The 26,383-nt window shown below is 50.8% G+C and overlaps 10 protein-coding genes across 10 annotated transcripts; 4 read left to right on the forward strand and 6 right to left on the reverse strand.

Moving 5' to 3' along the window:
• Positions 1–544: 544 nt before the first annotated feature.
• Positions 545–1,910, reverse strand: GT037_010747 (uncharacterized protein; the record flags this gene model as incomplete). The annotated part of the gene is made up of 4 exons (XM_038935794.1): positions 545–1,053; positions 1,102–1,448; positions 1,501–1,709; positions 1,761–1,910. The coding sequence occupies 4 exons, from the start codon at positions 1,908–1,910 to the stop codon at positions 545–547; spliced, it is 1,215 nt and encodes a 404-aa protein (XP_038781564.1).
• Positions 1,911–5,067: 3,157 nt separating this feature from the next.
• Positions 5,068–5,520, forward strand: GT037_010748 (uncharacterized protein; the record flags this gene model as incomplete). The annotated part of the gene is made up of 1 exon (XM_038935795.1): positions 5,068–5,520. One exon carries the CDS (start codon positions 5,068–5,070, stop codon positions 5,518–5,520), a length of 453 nt encoding a protein of 150 aa, XP_038781565.1.
• A 235-nt stretch (positions 5,521–5,755) lies between these two features.
• Positions 5,756–6,670, reverse strand: GT037_010749 (uncharacterized protein; the record flags this gene model as incomplete). Its single annotated transcript, XM_038935796.1, has 1 exon — positions 5,756–6,670. The coding sequence occupies one exon, from the start codon at positions 6,668–6,670 to the stop codon at positions 5,756–5,758; it is 915 nt and encodes a 304-aa protein (XP_038781566.1).
• A 456-nt stretch (positions 6,671–7,126) lies between these two features.
• On the forward strand, positions 7,127–8,458 carry GT037_010750 (sodium bile acid symporter family protein; the record flags this gene model as incomplete). The annotated part of the gene is made up of 1 exon (XM_038935797.1): positions 7,127–8,458. The coding sequence occupies one exon, from the start codon at positions 7,127–7,129 to the stop codon at positions 8,456–8,458; it is 1,332 nt and encodes a 443-aa protein (XP_038781567.1).
• A 2,140-nt stretch (positions 8,459–10,598) lies between these two features.
• On the reverse strand, positions 10,599–11,408 carry GT037_010751 (uncharacterized protein; the record flags this gene model as incomplete). The annotated part of the gene is made up of 1 exon (XM_038935798.1): positions 10,599–11,408. The coding sequence occupies one exon, from the start codon at positions 11,406–11,408 to the stop codon at positions 10,599–10,601; it is 810 nt and encodes a 269-aa protein (XP_038781568.1).
• Positions 11,409–12,684: 1,276 nt separating this feature from the next.
• Positions 12,685–13,681, reverse strand: GT037_010752 (uncharacterized protein; the record flags this gene model as incomplete). Its single annotated transcript, XM_038935799.1, has 2 exons — positions 12,685–12,849; positions 12,899–13,681. The coding sequence occupies 2 exons, from the start codon at positions 13,679–13,681 to the stop codon at positions 12,685–12,687; spliced, it is 948 nt and encodes a 315-aa protein (XP_038781569.1).
• Positions 13,682–15,915: 2,234 nt separating this feature from the next.
• Positions 15,916–20,724, forward strand: GT037_010753 (uncharacterized protein; the record flags this gene model as incomplete). The annotated part of the gene is made up of 4 exons (XM_038935800.1): positions 15,916–15,957; positions 16,003–16,067; positions 16,121–16,186; positions 16,239–20,724. 4 exons carry the CDS (start codon positions 15,916–15,918, stop codon positions 20,722–20,724), a joined length of 4,659 nt encoding a protein of 1,552 aa, XP_038781570.1.
• A 766-nt stretch (positions 20,725–21,490) lies between these two features.
• GT037_010754 (uncharacterized protein) lies at positions 21,491–21,709 on the reverse strand (the record flags this gene model as incomplete). The annotated part of the gene is made up of 1 exon (XM_038935801.1): positions 21,491–21,709. One exon carries the CDS (start codon positions 21,707–21,709, stop codon positions 21,491–21,493), a length of 219 nt encoding a protein of 72 aa, XP_038781571.1.
• A 1,634-nt stretch (positions 21,710–23,343) lies between these two features.
• On the reverse strand, positions 23,344–23,894 carry GT037_010755 (uncharacterized protein; the record flags this gene model as incomplete). The annotated part of the gene is made up of 2 exons (XM_038935802.1): positions 23,344–23,603; positions 23,669–23,894. 2 exons carry the CDS (start codon positions 23,892–23,894, stop codon positions 23,344–23,346), a joined length of 486 nt encoding a protein of 161 aa, XP_038781572.1.
• A 1,562-nt stretch (positions 23,895–25,456) lies between these two features.
• GT037_010756 (uncharacterized protein) lies at positions 25,457–26,383 on the forward strand (the record flags this gene model as incomplete). The annotated part of the gene is made up of 1 exon (XM_038935803.1): positions 25,457–26,383. One exon carries the CDS (start codon positions 25,457–25,459, stop codon positions 26,381–26,383), a length of 927 nt encoding a protein of 308 aa, XP_038781573.1.

A 26,383-nucleotide genomic window follows, 5' to 3' on the forward strand; every position in this document is an offset into this window, starting at 1 on the left:
AATATGCTCATGTATACAGGGGTATAAAAAACTGTCATGTCGCTTTTATAATGTACAAGGATAGGGTATAACATAAATGGTGGTGATCATGCGCCCGTGTTTCGCGCCTTGATGCTGATAAATTCCAACGTCGACCAAGCGAGTCAAGTATAGCTTGCGACTCAAGCCGCTGTGGGGCGGATGAATTCCAGATTGTTTGCGATTACCGAGACGAGTCTTCGGTGTTCTTTCTCGGCTCTGGATGAACTGTGTGTCTTGTAGCCTAGGCATTACTTCTTTCGCAGATCCAAAGCCATGGCGCTGGTGGCGGTCATGTTCGTTCGCAATTACAAGGGCAAGCGAACATGTGGGGGATCGCATCACTCTGAGTATGCGAAAATGGTGTCGGAGTTGCTTCCTTGAGAGACTTTCTGTCAACGCGGCAATCTTGATCAAAGCTGAAACGCATCGACGTAATGTCCGTCTTTCAGGATTAGGCGTAATCCTGGACGGCTTCGTTGAGATGATTCGAGGAAAGTGATTGTGGGTAGATTGCTGAAATTCATCATCTGTATGGTGCAGACAGAACCGATCCCCTCTCTTCATCCGTAATGTAGAATGACTTTGACACCATGATGCCGTTCTGGAAATTGTCTTCCTCGCTGCTCCTTGAACTCTTGATCCTCAAACTCCTCTGACTATCGTTGTCTGAATTATCCACGCGCGTGGTCTTCTTTGAGTTGGGAGGAGCGCTGGCGCCACCGAACCAGTTGGGCGATTTCTGGTAAGATCCATTTTGCGTTGGTTCGTCGTCGGAAGTGCGTGTTTGCACAGTGGCTGAGAGTTTGTACATGTCGGGCCGGAGTTTGTCGGCTTTGGAACCGGGGGCGGCGTTAGCGGGTAACGGGGCAGACATGCCGTATGCGGAAGGTCGATATGCGCCAGATGGGCGTGTAGAGAGTCCGAGTTTGTGCATGGCAATGAAGAAGAGTGGGCGCAGAGTCGCAAGGCTACCAGCAGTGATAGCAAGGCCTTGTTCAACCGATGACCAGATAGCGATATCAGTCGTCGACCCTAGCAGAGTTAGTACTTAGTAACGACAGTAGTTAAGGGGAGATATACAAAGGAAGTCAGGGGCGTTGAAGTAGTGGATGAAAGGCAATCGTGCGATGACCGCCGCACTCGCAATGCAGCCCATGGTGATCAAAGGGATCAAAGCGACCTTAGTCCTCCTCTTCAACTGCAAATGCCATACCAGGAAGCCAGGAATGATAGCGAAGGTGAAGTCGGTTATGATGCTGAACACGCTGTAGACATAGCCAAGCGCGGAGATGACAGTGTTGTCAACGCACTTTCCTTGTTGCGAAGTGCGATCCCACATGTAAGAAATCGGGTAGCACTGGAACAAACAAACAAAGAAAAAGGCGCCTCCAGCGATGACCGAGACACACATTGCACTCCAGATGATCCTAATGTTCTTAGTGTATGTCGCAAACATGACTTGCATATAAATTTACTCACCATGTATGGATTTTGCGAATACTAATCCGTAGGAGAAGGAACCCGATGGAAATCTTCGCGCATATCATGGCTACGGAGTAGAACAGATAGCAGAAATACCAGGCATGCCTTGCCTTTTGTATACCGTCGGTAGACAGATCGTGATGATGGCGTCCGGTTCCATAGTGTATACCGATGCAAGACGATGTTGAGTAAGAGATGAAGAAGAGCTGAACATCTAGTCAGGCCGTGCCCCAGTTATTTGGTCAGTCCACACTTACTGTTGCGAAGACCATTAACCAGTCATCTCGGCCAAATGCCTTGACCATTTTGACACGAACAAATATCCTCAATGCACAAGCCAGGATCGCTGTGATGGTGAAGGCGATGTTGACTGCGAGCAGCTCAGGCCCTCTGTTTGGGACAGCCATGGTGGTGTTGGTATGTTGTCGAAGCAGTTGACGCTCACACGGCGAGGAGGAGCCCCAGTAGAGCACAACCAACCATTATGGGGGACTCAGGATCTTTTACGTAGCTTGAGCCTTTACCGAACAAGCACTGTGGAGCTATAGAGGGCACTGCATAATGGGTGCCGCCACGAGAGATGTGGGTCTACGGGCGGGCTCCCAGCACTCATTCCAGGGTCTGGTCCGTTTCAAGGAGACACCATTACCAAGAGGGTCGCTTTCCCGCGGAGCTAGGACCTCGAACTATGGATTTGGCGAAGTCGTTCATGCGTTGACAGGGCTAGCTGGGGACGCGTAGAAGCTGACGGCAGTAGTAATGATTGCCGTAAACGAGATTGTCCATTGAGAGTAAACGGACATGACGGAAGTAAGAGCAGGCGATCAGCGCGCACCAGCGTCTCGCAGGCCGCTGAGTAGGGATGACATTGGTATATTGCATAGGTCTGAGACACCACGACTACTCAAAGGAAGCTTGCAGTAGCAAAACTCAAAAGAGCGGCTCGAGTAACGGCAGTGATGCTCCATGTCGTGCTTTTGGAGGTGCCTAGACGCGTGCCGCTCAATCGAGTTTCGCGATGTTGACCGGCCACGTGAGAACTAACCAGGCTTGGGATTAGTCACCGAAAATCCTGTAAGGGCTGCATCTTCCGTGCCTTCCGCTTCTTGGCTAGTTTCTACACAGACAATGAACGCTAGCAACCTCCAATCCAGGCTCCTCGGAGCTGCCAGCTGTCGCCGCTGATCGGCAGCATCATCGCGCAGTATGTTTTTAGCCGTTGGTTTCGACTATTCTACGACTCACTGCCGGTTTTGCTCGATGGGGAAGTGCTCTGCAGTGCTAGGAGCGGGAACTTGTATCCACAAGCCGACCGTTCCTGAACCTGCATTGATCTTCACTGACAGGTTTGCACAGAGCGGCTGTTCTTTGACTTTGCCAACAATCCTGCCATGACATACCATGGCTGATGGCGTTCAATGCAATAGCCAGAGGATGTCGCCAAACTACTTAAGCCTCGGCTTAAGCACATAGACCGCAGGGTTTCACGAGTACCTAGCGCACTGACTGACTCGTTATCGTGGCCGTCGGCACTTGATGGAGGCACTGTACGACCTGGATTTGGCTCCAAACTTGCATCATCCACAGCGCTATTATCGCGTCCTGGACCCAGAGTCTGTCGCACGAACGACCATGGTTCGCAAAGCTGAAACCCATGCTTAGAAGGTAGTTGTACGGCAACGGTCAATTGTCCGACGAAATGTCAATGGCTTGCCTGGCAACTGTTCCTCGGTTATGCCGATGACCAGAAGACGGCAGGATATCTCAACAAGGATATCGCAGTTCATCACATCGTTGAGTCCTGCTTGCAAGACCTAAACGGGGCATACTAGAAGAGGTGGAGCCGCGAATTACAAGGGACGATTGCGACATGACCGTCGCGGGCATCAGGGTTGCGCAGCACTTCCGAGTTCCTGGAAAAAACTCCGCGCCCATCACTGCCCGGTTGGACGCCTGTCCGGCTCTCCCAACGTTAATTGGCCTCAGCTCAACGTCCTTCCCGTCTGGTGCCTTTCTGTCAAAATGTCGGGGAACGTTACCAGGCCCCCGAGCGAAGATTCAACTACGGAACGGAAAGAACTCCTGGCGTAGAGTTCTGCTGTCATGATGGCGAAACCGTATCCAGAGCCAGAGAGCAGACCGACCTCTGTTCAGAGTTGCGCAACAAAGAGCTTTTCGGACTCGCACTCGCTGCATCCCTTTCAAGCCGTGGTTGACGCATCTGTCGCACAACCCATGCGATCGGTTGCAATGATCCTACGATGTACTGGGTTACCGCTGATCTTCGGTCTTTCAGGATGACATCCGCAACACCGCACCCAGGCTTGAGCAAAATGTAAGCAAGTGTCCACTTCCAGGAACGCCCTACGGTTATATTCTTCAGTTTGCGCTGACTTCCGAGGTCCTTACATCAGCATCTGACACGGCAGACGCTCCTGGTTCAGAAGAATTTCACTCGTGCATCACATTGATCATGTTTTCAACGATCAACGCTTGCAGTAGGCAGGCGACGTGCAGTAACAAAGTTTTACGTTGTGCAATGTACCTATGTACCATCTAACGACACGGCGAGTCGGAGGACCACCCGCAGCCTCGTAGTCCAAATGCGTTCTTCGATGCAGCTGAGACGACTACCAAAATAGGGACGAGCATCAAAGCCAGAACAAGACAAGTTTGCTTGTCTCGATTGAGCTGGCAATCTCTTAGGCCATACCGCCTAGGTACATGTTTTTGACACAGTGCAGTGCACGCAAGAAGCATAGCATCAACGTCGCCTTGCACAGGATACAGTAGGCTAGCCTCGACTTTGTCATTGTGAGCAAAGTACATTTCGCTGCACTGATCTTTTCCTAGCAGTTCACCAAGAAGTGTTTGTTGAATGATATCAGTGCTTTTTATAAGTATTCATATTTCTTTTTCTCTTATCTCCACAGTACAGCATCGCATCACACTCCTTGGGTCCCGGAAAGATTCTTACAATCGTGTCGCTTTCTTCCGAGCGATCTCCTTCCTTTTTCGCGCCTGCACGTTGCTTATCTCTTTTATGCATGCATACAGATGCGCCTATGCGGCGCAGTCGGATTCGACACATCCAGCGCCTGCACACCCATCCACAAGCACGAGCGCCCGACCCAGAAGATCCTAGCGGCTATCCAACCCCGCAGCCGCCCAACCAACACGTTCGAAAAAATCTCCGCACTCCCGCGAAAAGTGTGGCCGAGTGACTGCCGCCTGGCCAAGACGGGTGTGGCGTAAATTGTTTCGATTGGAGTTTTGGATTATCCAACCGCCGCATTTTGCTGTGCCACTAGTAGTACGTTTCGTGGGTGGGGAGGCAGGAATGCGGCGTGGTTAGGGGACGTGGGGTGTATATACTTTACGAGGGGGGCAGGTTGACTGTTACCAGAGACGTGATGCAGCGCATCGTGCTACAATACCAAGGTTCTCCAGTGCCTCATCGGTCCGATACTTTTCCAAGGTTCTAGACGACTCGCATCGCGAACTCGTCTCTCCAGCGACATCCAAAATCGTCACGCGAAATCTCGCGCGTCAACCCAACACAACATGGAAACCATCTTCACATTCGTCACACTTGTCGCTTTCGCATCCTCTGCGCCATTACCCGCGTCCCAACGAATTGAGCCCCTTCCGCTCGTCTCCCTCGCCCTCATCGGATCACCATCACACTACACAATCGGTGCGGCGCAAAGCCCACAACTTTCCAAGTTCACATCTACATCCGGCAACGCGTGGTCGATACATATACCCATCGATGTATCCCTCGATCTAAGCACACGGCCGGAGCATGTCCAGGCCATCGAGGTCACTGGGGTAGGATCGGGAAAGAACCTGGCAGGAGAAGATGTAGAGAAGGATGATGGGGGTGTGCTGTGTAAGGCAAGTTTGGGATGGGGGAGTGAGGAGGTGGTCGTGGGGATGGGCAAGGGGAGGGTTGTTGTAGATGGAGGGAAGATGGGTAGGGTTACTGGGTTGAGTTGTTGGAAAGCGGGGGGTTAGGGTACTTATGCATGATTTGAGTGAGTGTTCAAGAACAAGCAGCTTCGCAAAGTATTTTGGAGGATGCTTTGTTGCATTAGGGTTTGATGTGTGTACAAACTGGTTTCTAATCTTTAGTTCTTTAGAGGACGCATGCTCGTCGTGGATATACCTTGTAACTTAGTATCTTGTCGTGTTTCACGAACAAGACTTACCTATATTGTATCTACGTGGGTGGCTATGGGGAGTGACGTCCTCACGCACGGTAACCTTGCATCAGCTTCTCTACAATGCTGATGCCCATCTGCTCGTCTGCAGAAGGTGGCTTCTCCGGCTTCTCTTCCTTTTCAGAAGTAAAGCCCTCTCGTTGCATGATCTGCTCCATCATGCGAATGCCTCTGAGCTCTTGTAGTGGAGGGATGTTGTGTATGCCCTCGGGATCTACAGTATCAAAGTTCAGGGCACCGGTGGGTTTCACCGCGCCAGCCACCTCGTACAGTGCGTCTGGCGTAACGACAAAGTCGCTTTGTACCTCTCCCGACGTCGTTGGTGTTACCTTCTCCACACCCAGTTGTGCCTCGTCGACCACCTGGCACGCGTGTGCGACCGCAACAACGGGGGTATTGGGCTGCAGTACCTTCAAGTCCTGCAGCATAGCCCACTGCACTTCGAATAGATTGTGACCCTCCCATATCGTCACGCCCTGTGTGTTGAAGACGAGACCCCCTATAGCGCACATGTCTACCTTGAGGCATTCGTCCCGCATCTGCGAAAGCGACACTGCTCTCCCTATCCCCGGTTTCTCCATGCCGTCTAGACATGCAGCCATCTCGTACTTGGACTCGTTGATCCTTCCGGGATGCAGTAGTATGAAACCTCTGCGTAGCCTATATGTCGCTACCAAGACCCTCTTCCCGTCTTTCAGGGCTCTGTATCGCAGTTGTTCGAGGCTGTTGTCAGGCGTAACGAGGATGACGCTGGCCGACTGGTAACATGGCAGGGAGACTAGGCGGTCGATTGCGGAGGCCGAGCCCCGGAAGTCGGGGCTGAAGGACATGAAGTCATAGTTGAAGCGCGCGTCGGGAATGGCGTGTTGGATAAGGTCCTGGTATACGCGTGCCCATATCAGCTTCCTGCTGGAGTCGGCGTCGGGAGAAGCAGGGGCCGTCATTGGGAGAGACCGGAAGCGAGCGAAGTGCGGCTATAAGCCTGGGTATACGTGATGTGTGATGCTGCAAAAGCGAACGACAATGTGTGGAGTCTGCGCCGTGCAGCGTAACAAAGGGCGGGGGCATGTCGGCCCTGGCGCGCTGACTAACCGGACCGCCTCGTCATGTACAACCTACCTCCCTCCATGTCAACTTTGTTAGACAGCCCTGTAGATTGTTTTCTCAAGACTGTCTCTTCACGATGCACGACAGTCGCTTCGTCAGAACATTGGTAGAGATCCGGGTTTACCCGTCCCCGCACCATTAGGGTAAAGTCCCCGCGTCGGGCTACGCCAAATCGGCTACATGATTACGTCCGTCATATTACCGAAGAGTCACATATCTCAAGGCCAAGACGCATTGCAGAGCATGCTGTGAGTATCGGGAATAAAAAGTCCGAGCAGGCACAGATAGCTTCCATGATGGAGAAGCACAATGACATCGAACTTCGAACAGCGGCGACACCTTCGAACCGGTCGTCAATGGAAGTCAGCGGAGGAATACCACCAGAAGAGCGCATCGCAGAAGCATCGAATATGGATTCCATCAATACCGGTCCACCAATACTGGAATCTCGAAACCCTATTGAGCCTCTCGAAAACGTTCAAACAGACGACGAAAGAGATCAGCCAACCATGAAGAAGAAGACATCCAAGCATGCAAAAACCTTAGAGATTCTGAAATGGTTCGTCAAAGACCAGTGGTTCCTCCTCGCAATGGGTGCCGTAGTCCTCATCTCATCCCAAGTCCAAGTCCCAGCCTCACAGCAGCGCACAAAGCGGACAGTTATCACATACCTCGCAGTCTCCGTCATCTTCTTCATCAACGGCTGTACATTGGACACCCGGGTCATGCTCGCCAACTACATGCGCTGGAAACTACACATCTTCGTCCAACTACAATGCTACCTCGTCTGTTCAGCAGCCACTTTTGCCATTGTCAGCCTATGTGCGACAAACCCCAACTTCATGGACCCATGGTTATTGATCGGCTTCCTGTTCGTCGGCAGCGCACCTACAACAATGTCCAGCAACGTTGTCATGACGAGACAAGCTCACGGAAACGCGGCGCTCACGGTAGTTCAATCCGTCATTGGCCAATTCCTCTGTCCCTTTTTGACACCCATCATCCTGCAAATGTATCTTTCTACGGGATCGTGGTATAGCAAGGTTCTCCAGCGCGGCTCTGGTTACGCCGGCATTTACCAGCGTGTCTTCATGCAACTCGGCCTGTCGCTATTCCTTCCAATGTTGGTCGGACAGATTGTACAACGCCTGTTCCCGAAGATGACGAAGAAAGTGTTCTTCGAATGGAAATTGCTCAAGCTTTCGTCGATCGCGCTTCTCACGATGGTGTGGCAGACTTTCGATCAAGCGTTCTCTTCGGGTGCGTTCGAGGCCGTGAAGCCGTCCAACATCATCTTCATCGTCTTCATCACAATCGCGCTGTACTTTATATGGCTCGCCATATGCTTCACGGCCGCTACTTTGTGGTTGCCGAAGAAGGATGTTATTGCATGTTGTTATTGTTGCCCGGCAAAGGCTCTTGCTATGGTTGTTCCCCTCACGTCGGTCATGTACATTAACATCGATCCGGTTGATCAGTCGAAGATGCAGATACCTGCGATCATCTTCCAGGCTTTCCAGGTTGCTATTGGCGGCATCATGACCATTGGTTTCCGCAAGTGGATCCGACCAGAAGAAGAAAAAGAAGAGGCGGAAAAGAACGTCGAAGCAGGCGCAGCGAAGTAGAATTGGAAAGAAGACGGAACTACGCCAATGCATATTACGCCCTAAACGTCTATACTATTCGCGAGCATCCGATTCTTTCGCGGGCGTCTCTCCGCTCACCCCATCTTTTCGCTTTTTTGGATTGCAAAAATATGTAGACATAGTGTATTGTAGTCAAGAACGCCAGATATGCCAAAGAAAAATCGTCTCGTCAAGCCGTGTTTTGCTCAAGTAATGCAGCAGCATCCGTTGGGAATCTGAATCAATCAGCTTAATGGTCTGCCAATGGAAAGGGATACATACGCATTTGCATGTCCCAGCGAAGCCATCACAAGGGCACTCAACGCAGGTGACTGAGGCAACAGTGCCGTCCGCCTTTCTGACTTCCTTGACGGATCGTTCGAGGCTGACCTGCGCCATCGATTAGCTGGGGGAACCTCTAGGTAAAGCCAGACTTCTCACTGCTGCGGGCGATGCAAGCGCAACCGAGGCGATGACGACCGCGATAATAGCCGAAAGCTTCATAGTGTCGAAGGTACCGAGTCTCTGTAACTGTTGGCAACGGAGCAAGATGATTCCAAATGTGACAAAGGATTCAAAGGAGTTTTTGATCGACGCAACAACAGCACAAAGAAGAAGCAAATGCTTTAGAACAGACGATCCCGCCAGTTCTTAAGCAGCAATACTTTTTGCCCATCAATGCTGCTAATTTGGCACCCTTGTGGTAGTCCTAGCTCGGCCTCCTCCAAACTTTCTTGCCCTTGCTCCCCTCATCAATTTTCGCATATTGTGTACGACGCGCGCACCGGTTCCCCGCCCTCGTGGCAGAAACATGTTTTCGCGGAAGATTAATCTATCATCACGCTGGCGTTTACTGGCTGACCTATCGCTTCAGTGCTGGCCCAACTAGGATAATTTGCAAATCGTTCCGGAACATCGGAGTTTACCTCACATATTTCATGAGCCGCGATGCAACACTTTCTTGCATCCCGGGTAAATGGTCACACGAGACCGGGGTGCATATTGAAAGACCAGCGCGTGTGTGTGTGCGCGCGCGCGCAGGAACGGAGACTTTGGCAGTCTTTGCATACACAAGCACACATACATACGGCGTCGCAATTTATTTCCTTACTGCCGATGCGGAATGGTCATTGGATGCAAGGAAAATACCCGTCGATAAGAATCATAGTATGTGCAGGGCAGGGCATGCAGCGGAATAAAGCCTAGATCGAGTGTACATCCGTCCACGTGCTGCGTCGCCTAGGACAGCTGCCGACAGCGAAAAAGGAACGCACGCGCGCACCCCTTTATGTTGTTCTGCGGCGTACGCCCGCCCTGACGTCGTGGCACAATCGACCCGACGACCAGTTTTGGCGTGTCGCGAGATGCCTTTTACGCACGTCATCCTGCGACGCCTCGGTGCGGGCCCGTATATCATCGACAGGCACAATTCCTGCGCCTTATCTCGCGTCTTGGGAGAAGCTGATCCGGCACATACCGAATAGTAACTCCCCTGTTCTAGGCTTTTCGAACATGTCCCTGAATCCGGCACTAGTGTTGAGTACATATACGAGCATGCAGTCGCTTTGGCTATGGGCTACTGCACGCTTGGCACGTTCACAGAACAAAGTTTGAAGCTAGCAGCGTCGCCTATAAGGCATTGCGACTCTCGACTGTGCGGCGGCGCATCAGCCGTGTATTGTGATCACTAGAGACCTCGACACAATCTAGAGCGAAAGCATCGGTGCTTGGGCCTCCGTCGCTACATGCAGATGACGGACTGCTTTGGTTGAAGCGACTTTCGGCTAAAGCGGCGCATACACGAGGTTCTTGCCATGCTATGGATCTAGATGCACGGAGTCTGGATGCTCTCTAGGTCATCACGTGCAATACATGTCCTCGGCAATATGCGTCCGTCCTACGAGACGGCTGCCGACCATGTCTCCTGGCGCTTCTCTCCCTGAGTGCAAGTATTCGATTTCAAACATCTCCCTTGTCTTAGTTCAAAGTCCCAGACCAGTCTCTGGCAGACCGCCCAGACATGTGTCAAGCCAGCTCGGCCAATCCATCTCAACACCCATCTACATCTCGACCATCAAAAACACTTTTACATGTCGACTTGGCGTATTACGAGTGCATCCATGCAGCATGACCCTCCATCTTACCACCATCTCCTCCTACCAGCATTCATCAGAATCTTCTTCGCCTCCTCATTCCACCTCTTACTTGCTTTCTCCCTTAGCCTAGGTCGCTGCTTGCCGCCCCCATTCCGATACGTCCCGTCATTACCATACTCGAACTCAATCTCCTTACCCCTCTTGTCCGGGTCATCAAAGCGATCTAGCCAGCGATTCAGATGCGCACGACTATCCTTTGCACCCGCCGAGTAACTCAGGATAATCCTAATTTTGCGCTTTGCTCTCACATCGTCGTCGTCTGCTCCTGCAGCCTGTGATACTGGGTAGTTGCTCAGCCGCTTTAGCTGGGCTTGAGATAGACGGTTTAGGAAGGTGACGACGGGTGCGAAGTTGTGGTTGCGGACGACTGTTGTGATGACGGGGGCGTGGAAGAGGACTGCGTCGAGGAATTCGGCGGAGATTTGGTTGTTTACTCCCACGAGACCGCAGCGGGTGACGATGTTGCGGGAGCCGGATTCTAGTTTCGAGCTGCGGTCGGAGTTTAGGATGTGTTTGTAGATTTCGCCTCGTAGTTCTCGTGGGAGCGCGAGGAATGCAGGTAAAGTATAGTTGTGTTGCCGCGGCTGGGCGGGTATGTTGTCGGTGTCAGGTTCATTGACTTTCTCATCAACACTTTTGATGGTAGAAGGTTCCGTCGTAGATGCGACAACTTTACGTGCACGTTTCCTAGGTGGTGGCGCATCGTCGTTGATGGTGTCTGCCACTGGTTTGGCGGCTTGCTCGGCCTGTTTGCGCTTCGAACGCCTGAGCTGTGGTGCCACTGTGCTAGTCATGATTGAATTTGTTTCTTGTTGTTCTCGCAATATCACTTGAGCGCGAATTACATACATATACTTGCTACGCGCCAAGCCAACATGGTGAACCTCTCAGGCAGCAGCTAGGCAACAATGGGGTGGCCTGAGGTTGACTAGCTGTATTCGGCGAGCGCCAGTTCAAGCAACGCTCCACTATTGCCATCAGAGATACCATCCGACATCATGAATTCTAAAATCAATCCAATTTTGTTTCGCAAGTAGATAGAGAAATGCTGCATGCTGGATCTTGATGATCTTGTATTTGCGCAAAGAACGAGAACCCGACCAATTATGACCCTGGTTTGGAGATCGGGATTTGATGGCGGATGGATGGAGACAAGCCGATTCAACATTGTTAGCTTTGAGTACGACAAGAAAGGAGTTCACTATCAGACACTTTATACACTGATACAATGTGGCTGATGTGTGGCTGGGAAGAAAACCTTTGTATGACTAGCCAACGAAGACATGCATTGGATACCTTAAGGTTCTTCTTTGCCCGCGATGAGCTCCGGATGGAAACGTCTCATGTGCCGGAACATGCCATCCCTTCTGGAAAAGCCTTGTATTCCAGAGCCATATTCACATGAAGCGACTTCACAATGAAACATCGGCTTATCATCATCCGCGTCATGCAAATGGGTCACTTGGTGACGCCTGAGATCCTTCGGGTACAAAAACGACTGCCTACATTGCGCACATTTGTGAGGCCGCTCATACTTGCATGTATGGGTTCGTTTGTGGCGTAGTAAGTCTGCTCTCTGATCGAATTCCCGTTCGCAACCCTGATAGTCACAGCGATATGTAGCTTCTGAGATTTCTTCGTCGTTTGTGAATGCTTCGGGCGCAGCTGCGAGATTATGTACTCGTGCTGTGTGGTCTGCTAATTTGTCTTTGCGAGGGAAAGGTTTCGAAACCCTATCGCATCCTGGCACCGTGCAGAAGTATTGCTGGGAGTTCAGGTTGTGAACCGAACTTTTGTGCCTACGCAGTTCAGCAGCTCTGTTGAACCCTTTCTGACAGATTTCACATCGGAGGCCTTCTCCGTCTTTGCGAAGTAGTTCAATGCTTGGTCTTCTTGCCACTGCCCTGGCCGTAAATGGTCTTGCATCCGTAGAGGGCGTTTCCGAGTCTCCACTTGTCCGCGGCGGCAGGAACGTCGAGGGGAGGTAATCTTGCTCTTCATTCCGAGTTTGGTCACTAGTATTGTCACGATAGTGACCCGTATCCCGGTCATCTCTGGACTCCGGTTCGTTCAGGAGATGAGGATGGTGTCGGCGGTAGTGCTTGAGACGGGCGTCGCCGCGCTTGAAATGTTTTGAGCAGGAGGAGACTTCACACACATATCCGATATGACGACCCATGTGCTTTTGTCGCCGATGCCGTCCATAATTGCCTCGTGCATAAGGTCCTCGAAATACTGTAGTGCAAGATATGCACGCTACAATTCCAGATTCTGTGCTGCGAACAGGCATATCCGACTGCAAGCCGGATGACTCCGAAGCGGTAGATGGCATTCGGATCAGTGACGATGCACCTCCAGCAAAAAGCGTCGCGCCATCGAACGACTCAAAGTCTTCGAAGTTGTCAAGTCGCTCATCGGAACCAGACGTCACCAAGACTCTGGACATGTCGTTCGACTCCGGATATGATTGGCCAAACGGCATCCCAACGTATGGAAAGTCCAGGTGCTGTTGAGTCGGAGTCTGGGCAGCATGTTGATTCGAGCTTGCCCCGTGTGTTAGCTGATGTATGGCGTAGGACGATAGGCTAGCCCGTTTTGTAAGAACGTTCAACTGCTCAGACTCGTGATAGTCATAATAGTCGTGCTCCCACGACGCGGGCAAATTTGGTGATATCGACAACAATGTAGGATCCAATGCATTCCCGCGCCAATGCTCGGCATCGTGATTGTTCAGAGAGTATATGTCCGATGGATCGAGAAAATCAACATTGCTCGTAAACTGATGAATAGAACCAGAAGTTTCCCCGTTGTTCGTTGTTGCTGAGTGGCTGAAATGACCTTTGCGACTCGAAGAGCTATTGTTCGAAGCGCAGGTCGATGCAGTTGTTATAGTAGGCCAAGGTACACCTGTAAAACCAGGATGTAATTCATTGTAGGCAACGTCGTCATGCCACGATTGGGTTGCGGGGCCCTCGTTGTCGGGTGTGGTATGTATCGAGTAGCTGGTATCGTCTGCTAAATGCGAGTGTTGATCAATGGCAGGATCGAGTCGTTGATCGTGGTTCATGGCTGGAGTTGGTGTCGCACCTTTAGTCTGTCACATAGGCGCACGCGATGTCGAGGCATGTGGAATACTCGTAGAGATAGGATAAGACATCTTATATACGGATGTATGCGCTGCATCGCTATATGGCTACTTCAAGGACGACAGTACAGTTGGAGCTGGTTCGGAGGGGTCATGAACATTTGGCGTTGCGGCCACCCCATATGAAAACGCGGTCAGGCAGATCGGGGCGTGGATTCCTCCGTTGGGCAAAGGCGAATCACACATACGTGTGGTGCGGTGAGGTTATTCGTTGTTGAGATTGACGAGACCGGGGGTGGCCCCTGCTGGCAGGCGGCGCACTTCGTCACGACAAGCAAATCTCAACGCTGGACCCTTCGATTCTTCATCGACAACACGCGACAAACGTGGCGGCGCAAGAAGGATTGGCTTAGCTGCAGATATATCCTGGGGGGCTGTCGAGTGCGGCCACCGTTTGTGCTTGGCCCCAATCATATCGTGCGTTGCGTGGAGGGGTAGCGCGACTAACCGCCTCTCAAATAGAGTAGTTGCAATGGCTCATTTCCGAGCATCTTTGTAAGCGCCTACAGACATAGAGCTCCTCTACCCTGATTGGCAGGGTGAGGCCGTCGCCCTATGGTTTGGTGCGGCGCACTTGCCCGGCTGAGACCTGGGTGTACATGTTTCACATGCTCGCTATTTTACAAGGTCAGAGTAGGCAAACATCTTAGCTTATATCCTGCTTTGCTGCTAAATTTCAGCCTACGATTTTTGCTTTCGCTGAACTAGACGCAATGGTGTTTACCTCATTCCGCATGCGTTAATGTTGAGTCCACGGTCGTGTGGTTGGCTGAACTCGACGCAATGGTGTTCATCTTATTCCGCATGCGTTAATACTGAGTCCACGGTCGTGTGGTTGACACGTCAGCCTCACCGGTCTCACCTCGTAGACTCACTTTGGCCATAAAACAACTTCTTTTTGCTGCAAGTAGATCTTGGAATTCTACATTCTCTCCATTGCAATGCCTTGGTTCGCGAGATCAAGGAAAGTGAGAATACCTCGTCTTTCATCAATACCTGAATGATCCAGCAGCCCACAGCACTTGACCGTCATCGAGAATTGACCAGATGCTAGATATGCTAAGACTACCTTGTTGTAGTTCAGTATCGATTATGTTCGCGTCCATCGTTGCTTCTGTTATCATACTGGTAAGCGCCACAATTCTGCACCATGTGTACTGCTAAAGGGACAATTCATGTCATCTCTCTGCCGTCTGCATAAGAAGGATGCGGGAGAGCCGCGGCCACGAGCGGGGACCAAGAGCATCTGAAATGTTCAGATAAGGTTTCAGCGAAAAGTGCTAGAATGCGCGAAATGACAAAAGGTCGCGATACGAAGACAGCCATCAGTCTCGAACTCGAAGAACGAGGAAAGAGGATTCAAATTGCTTTTTGGGCAGGCCCTGGTTCTTTGCTGGGGCTGGACTGCCGGCTGTTCCGCCATTGCGTGGCAACCACGGGAACCGCGGGGCTGACGTCGGCCCGACCCCATCCGAATCTTGCCAATGCAACCTCCCTACGCTCAACTGCGCGGACAATCTCATGACATCTTCACCACTCGATCTCAAGGACGCATTCGTCGGCAGCTTTGCATCAGCGTGTCAATCGCCTGAAGCTTGTGAGGATGATCAGCTACACTGGGGTTGAACTTCGGACGCGCAGCTCAGGGAGAATGACGTACGAATGCCTCGGGGGCTAGAAACGCTACTCACGCACTCAATACTTCTCTACCAAACTCCTTACGTCCTTACAGCTGATGAATCTAAATCGAGACCAAAGAAGTCGACATTTGCACCCTTGAAATGACGTTTGAACGCATCATCGTAGCTCCCGCTGCCACAGCTGAAACGCCTAACTAAGCTTCGAAGCCTAAGTACATGCAGGTAGCTCAGGTACCACTGAGCATAGTACCGTCTTCGTGGTCTAGGGCTTACTAGATTTCCCCAAATGGATAAGTTACGAACTGTTTCCAAATTCTGCCCCATCAACTTTGCGCGTTAGTGTAGTCTAGCCAGCGATCTTGCGTTCGCTCCCGGACGATCTGGCGAGTTCACCCGTATTTCTGGTTGAGTTTTTTTTCAAGCGTAGCTTGACCAAAAGGTTGGGTTCTGCACTTTCAACCCTTCGATACATTTTTCTACCAATTGTGCCTCTCTCTTCGAAGGGCAGCATCAAGTATGCGCTCACTAATTCTTCTCCCTTTGTTTGCTTTGCTGCACGTATGTCAGGCCTTCACATCGCCTGACATATACTCCCTTACGCAGCCAGCTGGTGCTAGTCCGGATCTGGGCGCAAACAGTCAACCGGCTACGGTGCCATCTCAATCGAGGTATGAAGACCAAATCTATATCGTGATTGTCGCTATTAACAAGGTTACAATAGGCATGCAGCTGGACCGAACTCCGGATTGAACATCTTCATACCAAACTACAAGGCAGATCCTAATTGGTAGGTGGTCTTATGGGAGCTGAAACCAGATCAACTAACGACCTTGCTATAGGCTTCCACTTACGCTTTCTCTAAAGACAGTCGGTTTACAAGTGAAGGTCATTCAAACACTGAATCTTTCTTCGCAATGCAGAGATCTACTCATCTACACGTCCCCAAGCGTGAGCTACAGCCCGAGCTCTACCGACGTCGTTACCTTGACCTCGTTCGTGGCCAAAGGTGGTAGATTGATCTTCATGAACCAGGTTCCTACTGCCCTTCAAGCCCTTGCAGGTGTTACTGCATCTAAAGTAGACTCGAGTGGTTCGCGATCCGTCATTCAACTGACAAACACCGAGACACCTGTACAGGCTCTCCAAGGTTTCGACTTCTCAGAGTACTACGACGTAAGCATGCCATTTTATGAGAACTACACCGAGAGTGGCTTAGTCAATGTTGGCTATACCGCTGCCAGAGGCTCACAAACACTTGGTAAATATTTGGTTCGAAACGATGGCGTGGACAGCGCAGATACATCGGCTACAAGCGCTGCCATCGTCAAACATCAGCCTTCGGGCGCGACCGGATATGTCTACAGTTTTGGTATGGACCTGGGATATCTGTTTATCCAAGCTCAAAATGAAGCCGGCGGCTACTCGCCATGGTACGACGGACATTATTATCCCGGGTACGATATCGGCACACGCATCATCAAGAACATTGTCACTACTAGCCCCCATTTCGTCAGCCTATGGTCGGTTCCGTACAACAAAGGCCTTGCTTTCACCACAACCTGGGATATCGATACCTATGTCTCGTACCCCCACGGCCAGGGTATTGCAGCCGCCGCACAAGATCGAGGTGCAGCGGGTAATCTGAACCTTCACACCAAGTACGTCACCGATGCATACGAAACTGCATACTTCCAGTATGGCGTTCCGTACATCTATCAGATTAGTGGGTTCCGCACTGCTCCTGACGGAAACCCGTATATCGACTTTGGAAGTCACACCGTCAGTCACTCGCCGAACGCAGCTGGTTTCGGCTATGGCACTCTCAATGAGCGATTCCTCCAAGGAACCGACTCAGGCTACTATCCAGTCATCCACCAATGCGGACCCAACGCTGACGGAACGCCTACTAACGGAGAGGTATGCACCAAGGGAGGTACCAGTGGGCTTTCTTTTTACACATCGGGTGCTTCCTCATCGGGAGAGGTCCGCGTGAGCGCTTACTTGATTCGACACATACTTCACGATGAGTTCAAGACCAACTACAACATGACCACCTACCGTCCAGGTAATCTTGCTTGGAGCAAGTACCAAGCCACGCATTGTGTGGCAAACGGAATTATCGGTGGCTCCTCGTGCGCGGGCAATTCGCATCTCACGCATCTTCCTTTCCAAGTCACTCACAACCGCGAGTCATTCCAGGAGCTTCCATACTACGAGTTCCCGCTTCAATGGTCTGACGGTGATGGGAACATGAGCAGCGCCGACTTTCCAGGGTCGGACTTCTCGAATCAGATCAAGTACATCAAGAAAATGGCACGTTATGGCGGCCACTACAACATCTTGATTCATCCTTCAGATGCGTTGTTCGACAAGATTCAAATCCAGCGCGCTCTTCACGACACCGTGCGCCCTTTTGCGGTCTTCTTCAACCAGACAGGAATTGCCAATTGGTGGACTAATCGAGACCGTGCAATTGTAGACATCACAGCAGCAGACAAGTCATCTGCTATCATGACGGTTCGTTTGGATGGCGTTACAGAAGGCCTCACCCTACAAGTGCCTCGGAATTACGCCTTTCAATCTGCGACGGGCTCTCTTTCAGTCTGCCAGCAGGTTTCCTACGATGGAACGACGAACGCAGTGGTACTGCGAAACACGTCAAAGGGTCAATTTACACTCTACTTCGCCGTTGGTACAAACAATGCAACCACCTCCACGTGTCCTGATTTCACTCCTAAACCGCTAGGAGACACGGAATGCATAGCATGGGACGTCATGATCGACGATTTTCTAGAGCTTTACTTTGGCAGCAATAACGTCAACCTGCTCTTGTTGCAAACGACTGCAACAGGGCTCTCGTCGAATAACGTAGACGGCACTTTGCAGCTCACTGCAACTACCGATAGCGGTGTCAACGCGTACTACACGGAAATCTCCCGCTTTTGCTTCGACGCTTCCATCTACACACATCTCTACTTTGACATGGTCGCTCCCACAGGATCCAGCTTTTACGTACAGCTGGTTTCGTACGACTCTGGATGCAATACCGAACAACCGAGCGCTTCGTACTTGGACGTGACTAGGTACGCGCCTGCTGATGGCTCGAACCATACTGTCACCATACCGTTGTCGGACTTTACGGGCCAAGACATGAAGCATGTTCGCGGAATCCGCATCGGCAACATCTCGCCTGCTCAGACACCCATCTACATTGACAACATCAAGATCCAGAAGCGATGTGTGACAGCACCAGGAGAAGACCGTACCCCAGGTCTGGCGGTTGAGTCATTCCAGAATGTTGACCGGTGGATCACTGGTATCAACAACATATTTGGTCAGACTGACTACAACAACTCGATGACGTTTGCAAAGCTGTCAGAACTGGGAAGAATGCAGTTGTTACCTTCGAGTGCCAACTCGTTCTTCTATACCGACACGAATGTTGATGGAGTCTTTTTGAATGCTACTGCATACACAGGAGTCTCTCTCAACGCCCGTGGCCCATCTGGTGGCTCCTTCGATGTCGTCCTGACATCGAGCACCGGTAAAACCTCTACTGTCAACACCAGGTCTTATGCTTCCTTCAGCCAGAGTAACTTTGCCAACATCACGATTCCCCTTACCGCTTTCTCAGGATTCAACACCGACTCCCTCAGCCGCATCACGCTACGCAACTTTACACCCAACGGCGGCTCTGCTGCCAGTAACTTCACGATGCGATGGATCTCTCTTTTGGGTGGACCTTCCACAATCGGCGCTGGTCCGCGTTGCCCGACTCCATCTGGGTTTGTGGTATTGAACTTCTGCGATCCGAATGAGTTCAAATCGCAAACCAACGCACTAGGAGCCCCTATCTCTGACGACAAGACGATGACCTCATACAAGCAGCCTTCCCGTGGGGCTGTCGAACTCGTTCCCCGTGACGCCTCGTCTTACTTCTACTCGCTGCTCGCTCAACCGACCAACTGTAGAGCGGTGAACAGTTCCTTTGACTCGATCATACTTACGGTTTCAGGCCCACAGGATGCAACCGCCAACATTGGTTTCAAGTATGGTACTGACAGTTGCATTACCAACGTGGTCACGTCTTACATTCCAATCACTTTTAACGCCGCGTCGACAGCGCTTACGATCCCGTTCTCTCGCTTCCCTGACAACTTCAACCCACAATATCTCCAGTCGTTCATCATGAACAAGTTCAACTCTCCCGGCCAAACCTATCGCATCCACTCCTTGGTCTTCACAGGGCCGGCCGACAGCCCGGGTTGCGCGCTCTGCTCCGGTACCATCCTGAATACCTGCACGTTCGTGTCGCAAGTTCCACGAAACAATCGACTCCTTGGCGCGATGACTGATGAAGGCTCTCTTGCTTCATACACTGTCGATAGCGACGGGTCTCTTAACATGGGCACTTCCGGCGACTCGTACTGGTACTCCCAATTCGAGTCTGGATGCTACAATGCAAAATCAGTAAACGCGACAGGCATCCAACTCTCCATTGCGGCACCTGCAGGTACCACTTTCCGCGTCACCATGCGCTGGAAAACTGACGAAGAATGCACAACGACGTCGCCTCCGTCTTCTGTCCCCATCACTTCCTACTTGACCTTTACTGGCGCCAATACATACCAAGTTGCACAGATTCCCTTCTCTGATTTCGGTGGCATGAACGCAAGCAGACTGGACAGCGTCGCAATCTCATCTTTCAACCCCTCTGGCGTGGACATCAAGGTCGGCTGCATCAGTTTGACATCGGTTCCAGAACCCGTTCCAGGAACATCAGGACATCCGGTATGCACATGTCCTGACTCTGCATGGTTGAACTACTGTACCCCAGGAGTTGCGAACAGTAACGCGAACGGCTATGTCCAGAGCGATGACGGGACTATGGAAGTTGCGCCGGCCGTCACCAACGGCGCGTTGGTTCTGCATCCCAGTGTATCTGGATCTTACTGGTACTCGCTCCAGAACTGCGCGGATATCTCTGCATCGCAATACCTCGTTCTCAATGTCACGGCGAACGCAGGTGCCGGTTTCAACGTGCAGCTGCAGAGTGGTGGATTCGGATGTGATGGCCAGACACCAATTCAGCGACTCAGTGTGCCGAGCAGCGCGTATGGCAGCATGAATGGCAGTCCTGTTGTTCTGAGAATTCCGCTGTCGGCTTACACGGCGATGGGGAATAGTCAGTTCACTTTGTCGAAGATTGATGCGGTTGCGCTAGAGGGTTTCAGCGCCGAGACTTCGCAGTACCTCATTCATTGCGCGTATTTTGATAATGGTGCGACGAACGGTACCGCGGGGATAAACGGCACCGCGTCGTAGTTGTTGTTTCTAGCGATGTGAATTTTGAAGGTTTTCTAGATTTACGATGTACCACAATTGTATCATAATTCATCAATGAAGTTATATCTATCTGAACAACGTATTAAAGGCTAGATATTGAGCTGAATGCTCTCGTGTTGTCTTGCCGTCGCTCTACAAGTTTTGTGAGGGGCGGATTCATACAACCACCAAGGACCTAATCGCCAGCCATAACGCCATGCATAAGTGGATACTTCGATACAGTCGATAAGTCGCTGCCGTCCTATAAATACCGATAGTACTGCTTGTACTCCAGCGCCCGACATCACGGTGTGAACACGCAAGAAATGATCCAATATTGAGATGATAACTCACAGATGTAGTAAGGGCGATGGCCACGTCAGTCACAAGCAGAACATATGACCCGATACCTAAGGCTTTATTGTTCTTAACTACAATAAAGCAAGAGTATACACATCAACCAGAATTTCCATCAATCACAGAGAATGTCGTGACACGAACACAGCATCATTTCTTCCTTCAAGCTAATCCAAATTCGTATTGTGACTGTTTCATGTAGCGACAGTAAGTTTACCAAACACACTCGTCCTCGCGAAGCAGTCTCGCGACAATGATTCCATGCGTACTTCCATCGTCCCGAGCACTCTCCGTCTAGCCCTACCTTCGTCCAGATACACAGTACAAGCACTTGTCCTTTATCGAATCGTCAGCGTTCATCTCTCAACTGAAACTAGTGCGATTCCTTACAGACACCGGCTATTATCTTCTAGAAAGCGGAACCTCCGCGGCCACCTGGGTCTTTGCCTCTAACAATTGGATCGGGTCCGGCGTCACGAGGGAGAGGGCAGTTCGGGCGAGTAATCTGGGGATCAGCGTCGGCGCTACGCGCAAGACGGCAGTTTGGACGAGTGACCTGAGGATCTGGGACTGGAGAGGCAAATGTCATGGCGACGAACAAAGAGACAAAGATGGGCGTAAGCTGCATGGCGATTGATGATAAGGTCTTTTCGAATTCTTGAATCTGTGATTGATGTTTGTGTGCTATATGAGCTGGCTTTGCGATGCTTTTTATACACCATTTGGCTCGGCTGTCTCCGGCGAATCGTGTTGTGGAGTCTTACGTGAGATGGTTGATGGTTGTTGTTGATAACCGTGGAGGATTCCGGAAGGATCAGATTTACCATGTTGACGATACAAAACTGGCTACTTGTCGCGAACTTCTCCACCCGGGCGTACAAGAGTGTGAGCACATTCTGACCTCGGAACGCAGAGACAGTTAGTCATGGCAGATCGACTGCATCAATTTGGTGAAAGTGTGTCAGGCGGCATTGATCATACGGGTGGTGTTCGTTGAATGATGTGACTTTGGCGTATTGCTTTCATCCTTCTATATGGCGGAGTCATAAACTCGTGCGCTTCATTGTGCATGTCGCACATTTGTTTGCCATTTCCGGCACGTAATAGCAATAATGACAGTTATTAGCTCAACAGATCCCGTTTACAACACTGAGAGTCCTAAAAGCCCTTGAAGGCGGATGGTAGCATCAAAACATACGACAAGAACAACGCACCTTCATAGCCTAGCTTTACTTTCATAGTGCTGGAGCAGAGCGGCCGCTGAACTAGGCGATGGACTAAGAACTGTTGCATCTCGCAACGACGCTAGTCTATACAACCGTGACACTATATGTAAGGTTTGATATCGATGCTGAAACATTTGAAGTGCAGGCATTGATTTATCCTATCAATGACTCCCGATTTGCCATGTCCAAAAGAGGGGAGTACCTCCCTGACGATGTGTTATACCCAGTATACGATTGTCGATCCATGCCCTATATAATTTGCAGTCCGCTTACAACGCCATTCGACATTCGTATATTGACAGCCCAGTGGTCGAATTGGTAGTATTTCCGCCATCAACCTAAGCCATCGCGTGAGCGGAATTGTACCCTCCACACAAGAGAGTACTTGTTGCAAATTCCGATAATACGACACAATCCTTCGGGTGTACTCCATACCAACTCTTACTATGATTATCAGTTAATGAGTAAAGTGCAAGAACGTTTGATAATGTCAATCGAAAGACAATAATGTTGATCCTTCCGATATTGTGTTTGTACCTAGTGCTTCCCTGCAGCGTAGTAGTCGCAGGGTACCGTGCCGATCCGGTGCCTTACCCTATCCCGGCAAGATCTGCAGTACTCAGGGAATTATCGGAAGACAGCTGTGGAAGGTGGCAGGTGCGCTGCAAGATTCGATGAAGTATAATGAAGCATCCAGGAGGTGAAAGCAGGAGAGAGTCTTTTTGCTCAGAGGAAGGTTGCCTGAGCCATTCTGAAAGCCAACTGTCGCCGCTTTATCTGTGATGAGCGCATCGTAATGCTCTGCAGAGGATGCTTCACGTACAATCGTTGAACTCGGTAAGGCACATTCAACAAGATCACTTGCATGTCGTACAAATTAAGTTTCTCTTTTTGACGTGATCAGAAGACTATTTTCACTTGAACACAGTGCAAATATGGCTACGCAAGAGAGATGGTAGTTTAATGATATGTCTAGATCATTGTCAGGCGTTTTCAATTTCTTTATCGATATCTCTATCTCCTGCACTCGTTCCCGCTAGTCCTCTACTGGGCAGAGGGCGAACTCCCTTTCGGGTGCACCATCATGCGTCATCACACCACAGTATGCGCCATCATCCGTTGGGTCGGTATCAGGGTTGTCTGTGTAGATATAGAAAACAACCCGATCTGGACCCTGGTCGCCACCACCAAAGATTTTATCTCCATGCAAGATCGGGAATTCTTTCAGCGTCTTGCCGTTGCACTTGTCGGAGAACTTCAGCTTCCTGTTGTTGCCAAAAGTTTTAGGGTAGCCGCCTGTAATCGAGAAGAAAGAGGTTAGCAAGGAGAACATTCTTCACAGAGCAAGTCTATACGCATACCTGGCTGAGGCGCGGTCGTAGGTGTATTGTAGATGGCTTGCTGAATAGCCTTTTCGACCTGCTCACGACTGTATCTGTATCCTGGGCAAGCTATGAACTGGTCGCTGGGCGGGAGGTTGTCAACAGTTCGTTTGCTCAACATTCCGGCAGGCGCAGGGTTGGCGAAGGATGTATGCACAAGGGCTAGGCCCAGTGGCAGGAGGATAGTTGATGGTGAGAAGTGCATGGTGTAAGGAAGACTTAAGACGGTCTGATAGTGTGAGTGATAGTGGCTTGAGATGAAAGTGTAGTGCAGTGATGAAGATGCTAGACCTCCGGCAGCGGCCAGTTTATATGCCTTTCAAAGACATGTTAGGCCCTCCATCAAGGACCAGCGTTATGCCTCCGCGCGCTTCTCGAGATATGTTTGAGGAACGTGGTACCAGTCACAATACCGCTCCCTTCACTTCTGATCCACATTTCTCGGGCCGTGTGTAGAGTGAAGAGGCAACCCACTCAGGCATCTCGATGGTCACAGACGAGGTTGTCGAAATCGAACTGACTTAGCGCCAGTATCAGCTGAGCACCCGAGTGATGGAGATTGATGTCATTATCATGCTTTCCTTCGTCATCGGGCGAAGCTCTCGGATTGACTAACACAATAGCGCTTTTGGGTGGATACACTGACAAGGTTCTAACAAGGCTGATTTAACTGACAGGATCACCAGAGAGCCTGCGATACGACCATGACAGTCATCTCGATGCTCTCTTAGGCCTTTCCTATCAGCACTGCTATAGTTACAAGGTACATATTTGGTCTGTGGGCCATAGGCTGCAACGCACATATGTGCTTAGCATAGTTTTGGCCCCTATAGGCTGCCTTGAACTTATCGTCTTCGTCCCCACAGTCAGACATCTCATCTTGATGTTAAATACAAGCTTGAAGCTATACTCGATGACACATCAGGAGAAGCCATACAACGATCCAATCGCTCTCCAGAGCACAAACAAATGGCTCTTGCCATACAAATCAGACGTCCTCAGGAAGACAAAAAAGTGTTCCTACACTCATGGATGTGTCAGGAAGTAGGCGGTCGGCCTGACTGTAGATCTTTGCGCTTGTCGTAACCTTATTTAACCGTACGACGCCGAGGATCATAGCACTTCGGGTCTTACCGTTAGAGGGCCTGAGGAGCAGAACAACGCGAGAAGATGATCTAGGACCGACTCAGGTAGAATTTCTGGAAGCAGACAGCTAGCCAGAGTGCATGTTTGATGGGCGGCGCTCAGGCAGTGATTGCAGTACGGATCTGCGGTCGCAGCTGGGGATAGTGCAGGCGTTGTGAAAGTTAACAAAACATCGCCCATGAGGTGGAACGATGCATGATGCAATTAAGGCCCGCGGCTTAGCTGCTATGAGCAAATTGTGGGGTGGATTACCCGGGTAGGAAAACTAGCGGGCCGCAGGCAGCGTGCATCGCCCCGCAAACTCTAAATTGGTACTTCTTGCCTAGCCGACTGCTGCGGCTGTGATGTGGCCTATGCTATGGGAAGCCTTGTTCTGTGACCAAATGACTGCGCTTCGGTTTCCGAACGGAGCCACTTATGTGACTCGATCATGTGATGGCAGATCACGTGGTTGTGGATGCCTGGCTGCGCCTACCTGATTGTCCGAGCATGACGTCTACCTTTTCCAAATACAGTGCCGAAGTGCGCATCGATCCATATAAAGGAGGATCGAAGTTCAAAAGCACCTTCTATCGCAGATCGGCTTTGATTGCTTCACGTCGCAATTCCCCTTCCAACAATATGACCACCATTTTCAACACACCGGGTACCTACCCGCCTAATACCTTCTTACCGCAGATAAGCGCCACTGTCACCTCAAGCGACTACTCTTCTCTAGCTGAGGAAACAGCCAAACATCTCGTCGAGGCGGTCACTACCTCTTCTGACCCTTCCTCAGCACTTTGGGAACTATGGACGGCCTTCTTCGAAACTGTCATATCTTCATCTTCACCCGAAGCCCATTTTGCTCTCCTTGATTCCATCCGTGCACAGCCACCCACTCTGCCCAAAAACTTATCCAAAACAACAAGGGACGCAAAGGAGGCACTTGGCAGTCATACTGGAGCGGATGGCAAATTACATTGGTCAAAACTGCCGCGATTTGGTTGGGAATGGCGCCACACGTCCGATTTGCTCCACCAATGGCGTGACTGGACCAGCATACAAGACGCAGATTCTCAAAGCGGTACGCCTAATTTTAGGTCGAGTAGTACTGGCGGTCAGCTATGGCTCCGCTTCGTCAACTTCTCAACCAGGCTGCTGAAACGCAGCAAGGAACATCACGCACATGAGACTATATGGGTCTTTTACACCTGTAAGAATACGCTCGAGCACGAGAAGCCTCCATCCCGTGAGCAAAATAGGAACAGAATGTCAGCTGAGCAGGTATGGGCGCTGGATGTTCGTGTGGCAGCAATCTGGGTGCGAGACGGGGCACAGGCACTGTGGAACACGGATTATGAAGAGCTGAAAAAGAATTGGGAGGCAGCATTAGATGAACCGACAGACCTGTGGCCGAGAGAAGACGGACTGAACAGGGAACGGTGGAAACTATGGGAAAAACGACTATTGGCTTTGAGTACAGATGAGGCTAGTCTCGACGAGGAGACTAGAGACCTGGTCAAAGAGGCGTATGACGTGGTTGAGGACCTTTTATCAAATTCCTGA

This window comes from Alternaria burnsii (assembly GCF_013036055.1).
Source record: "Alternaria burnsii strain CBS107.38 chromosome Unknown 733, whole genome shotgun sequence".
NCBI lineage: Eukaryota > Fungi > Ascomycota > Dothideomycetes > Pleosporales > Pleosporaceae > Alternaria > Alternaria burnsii.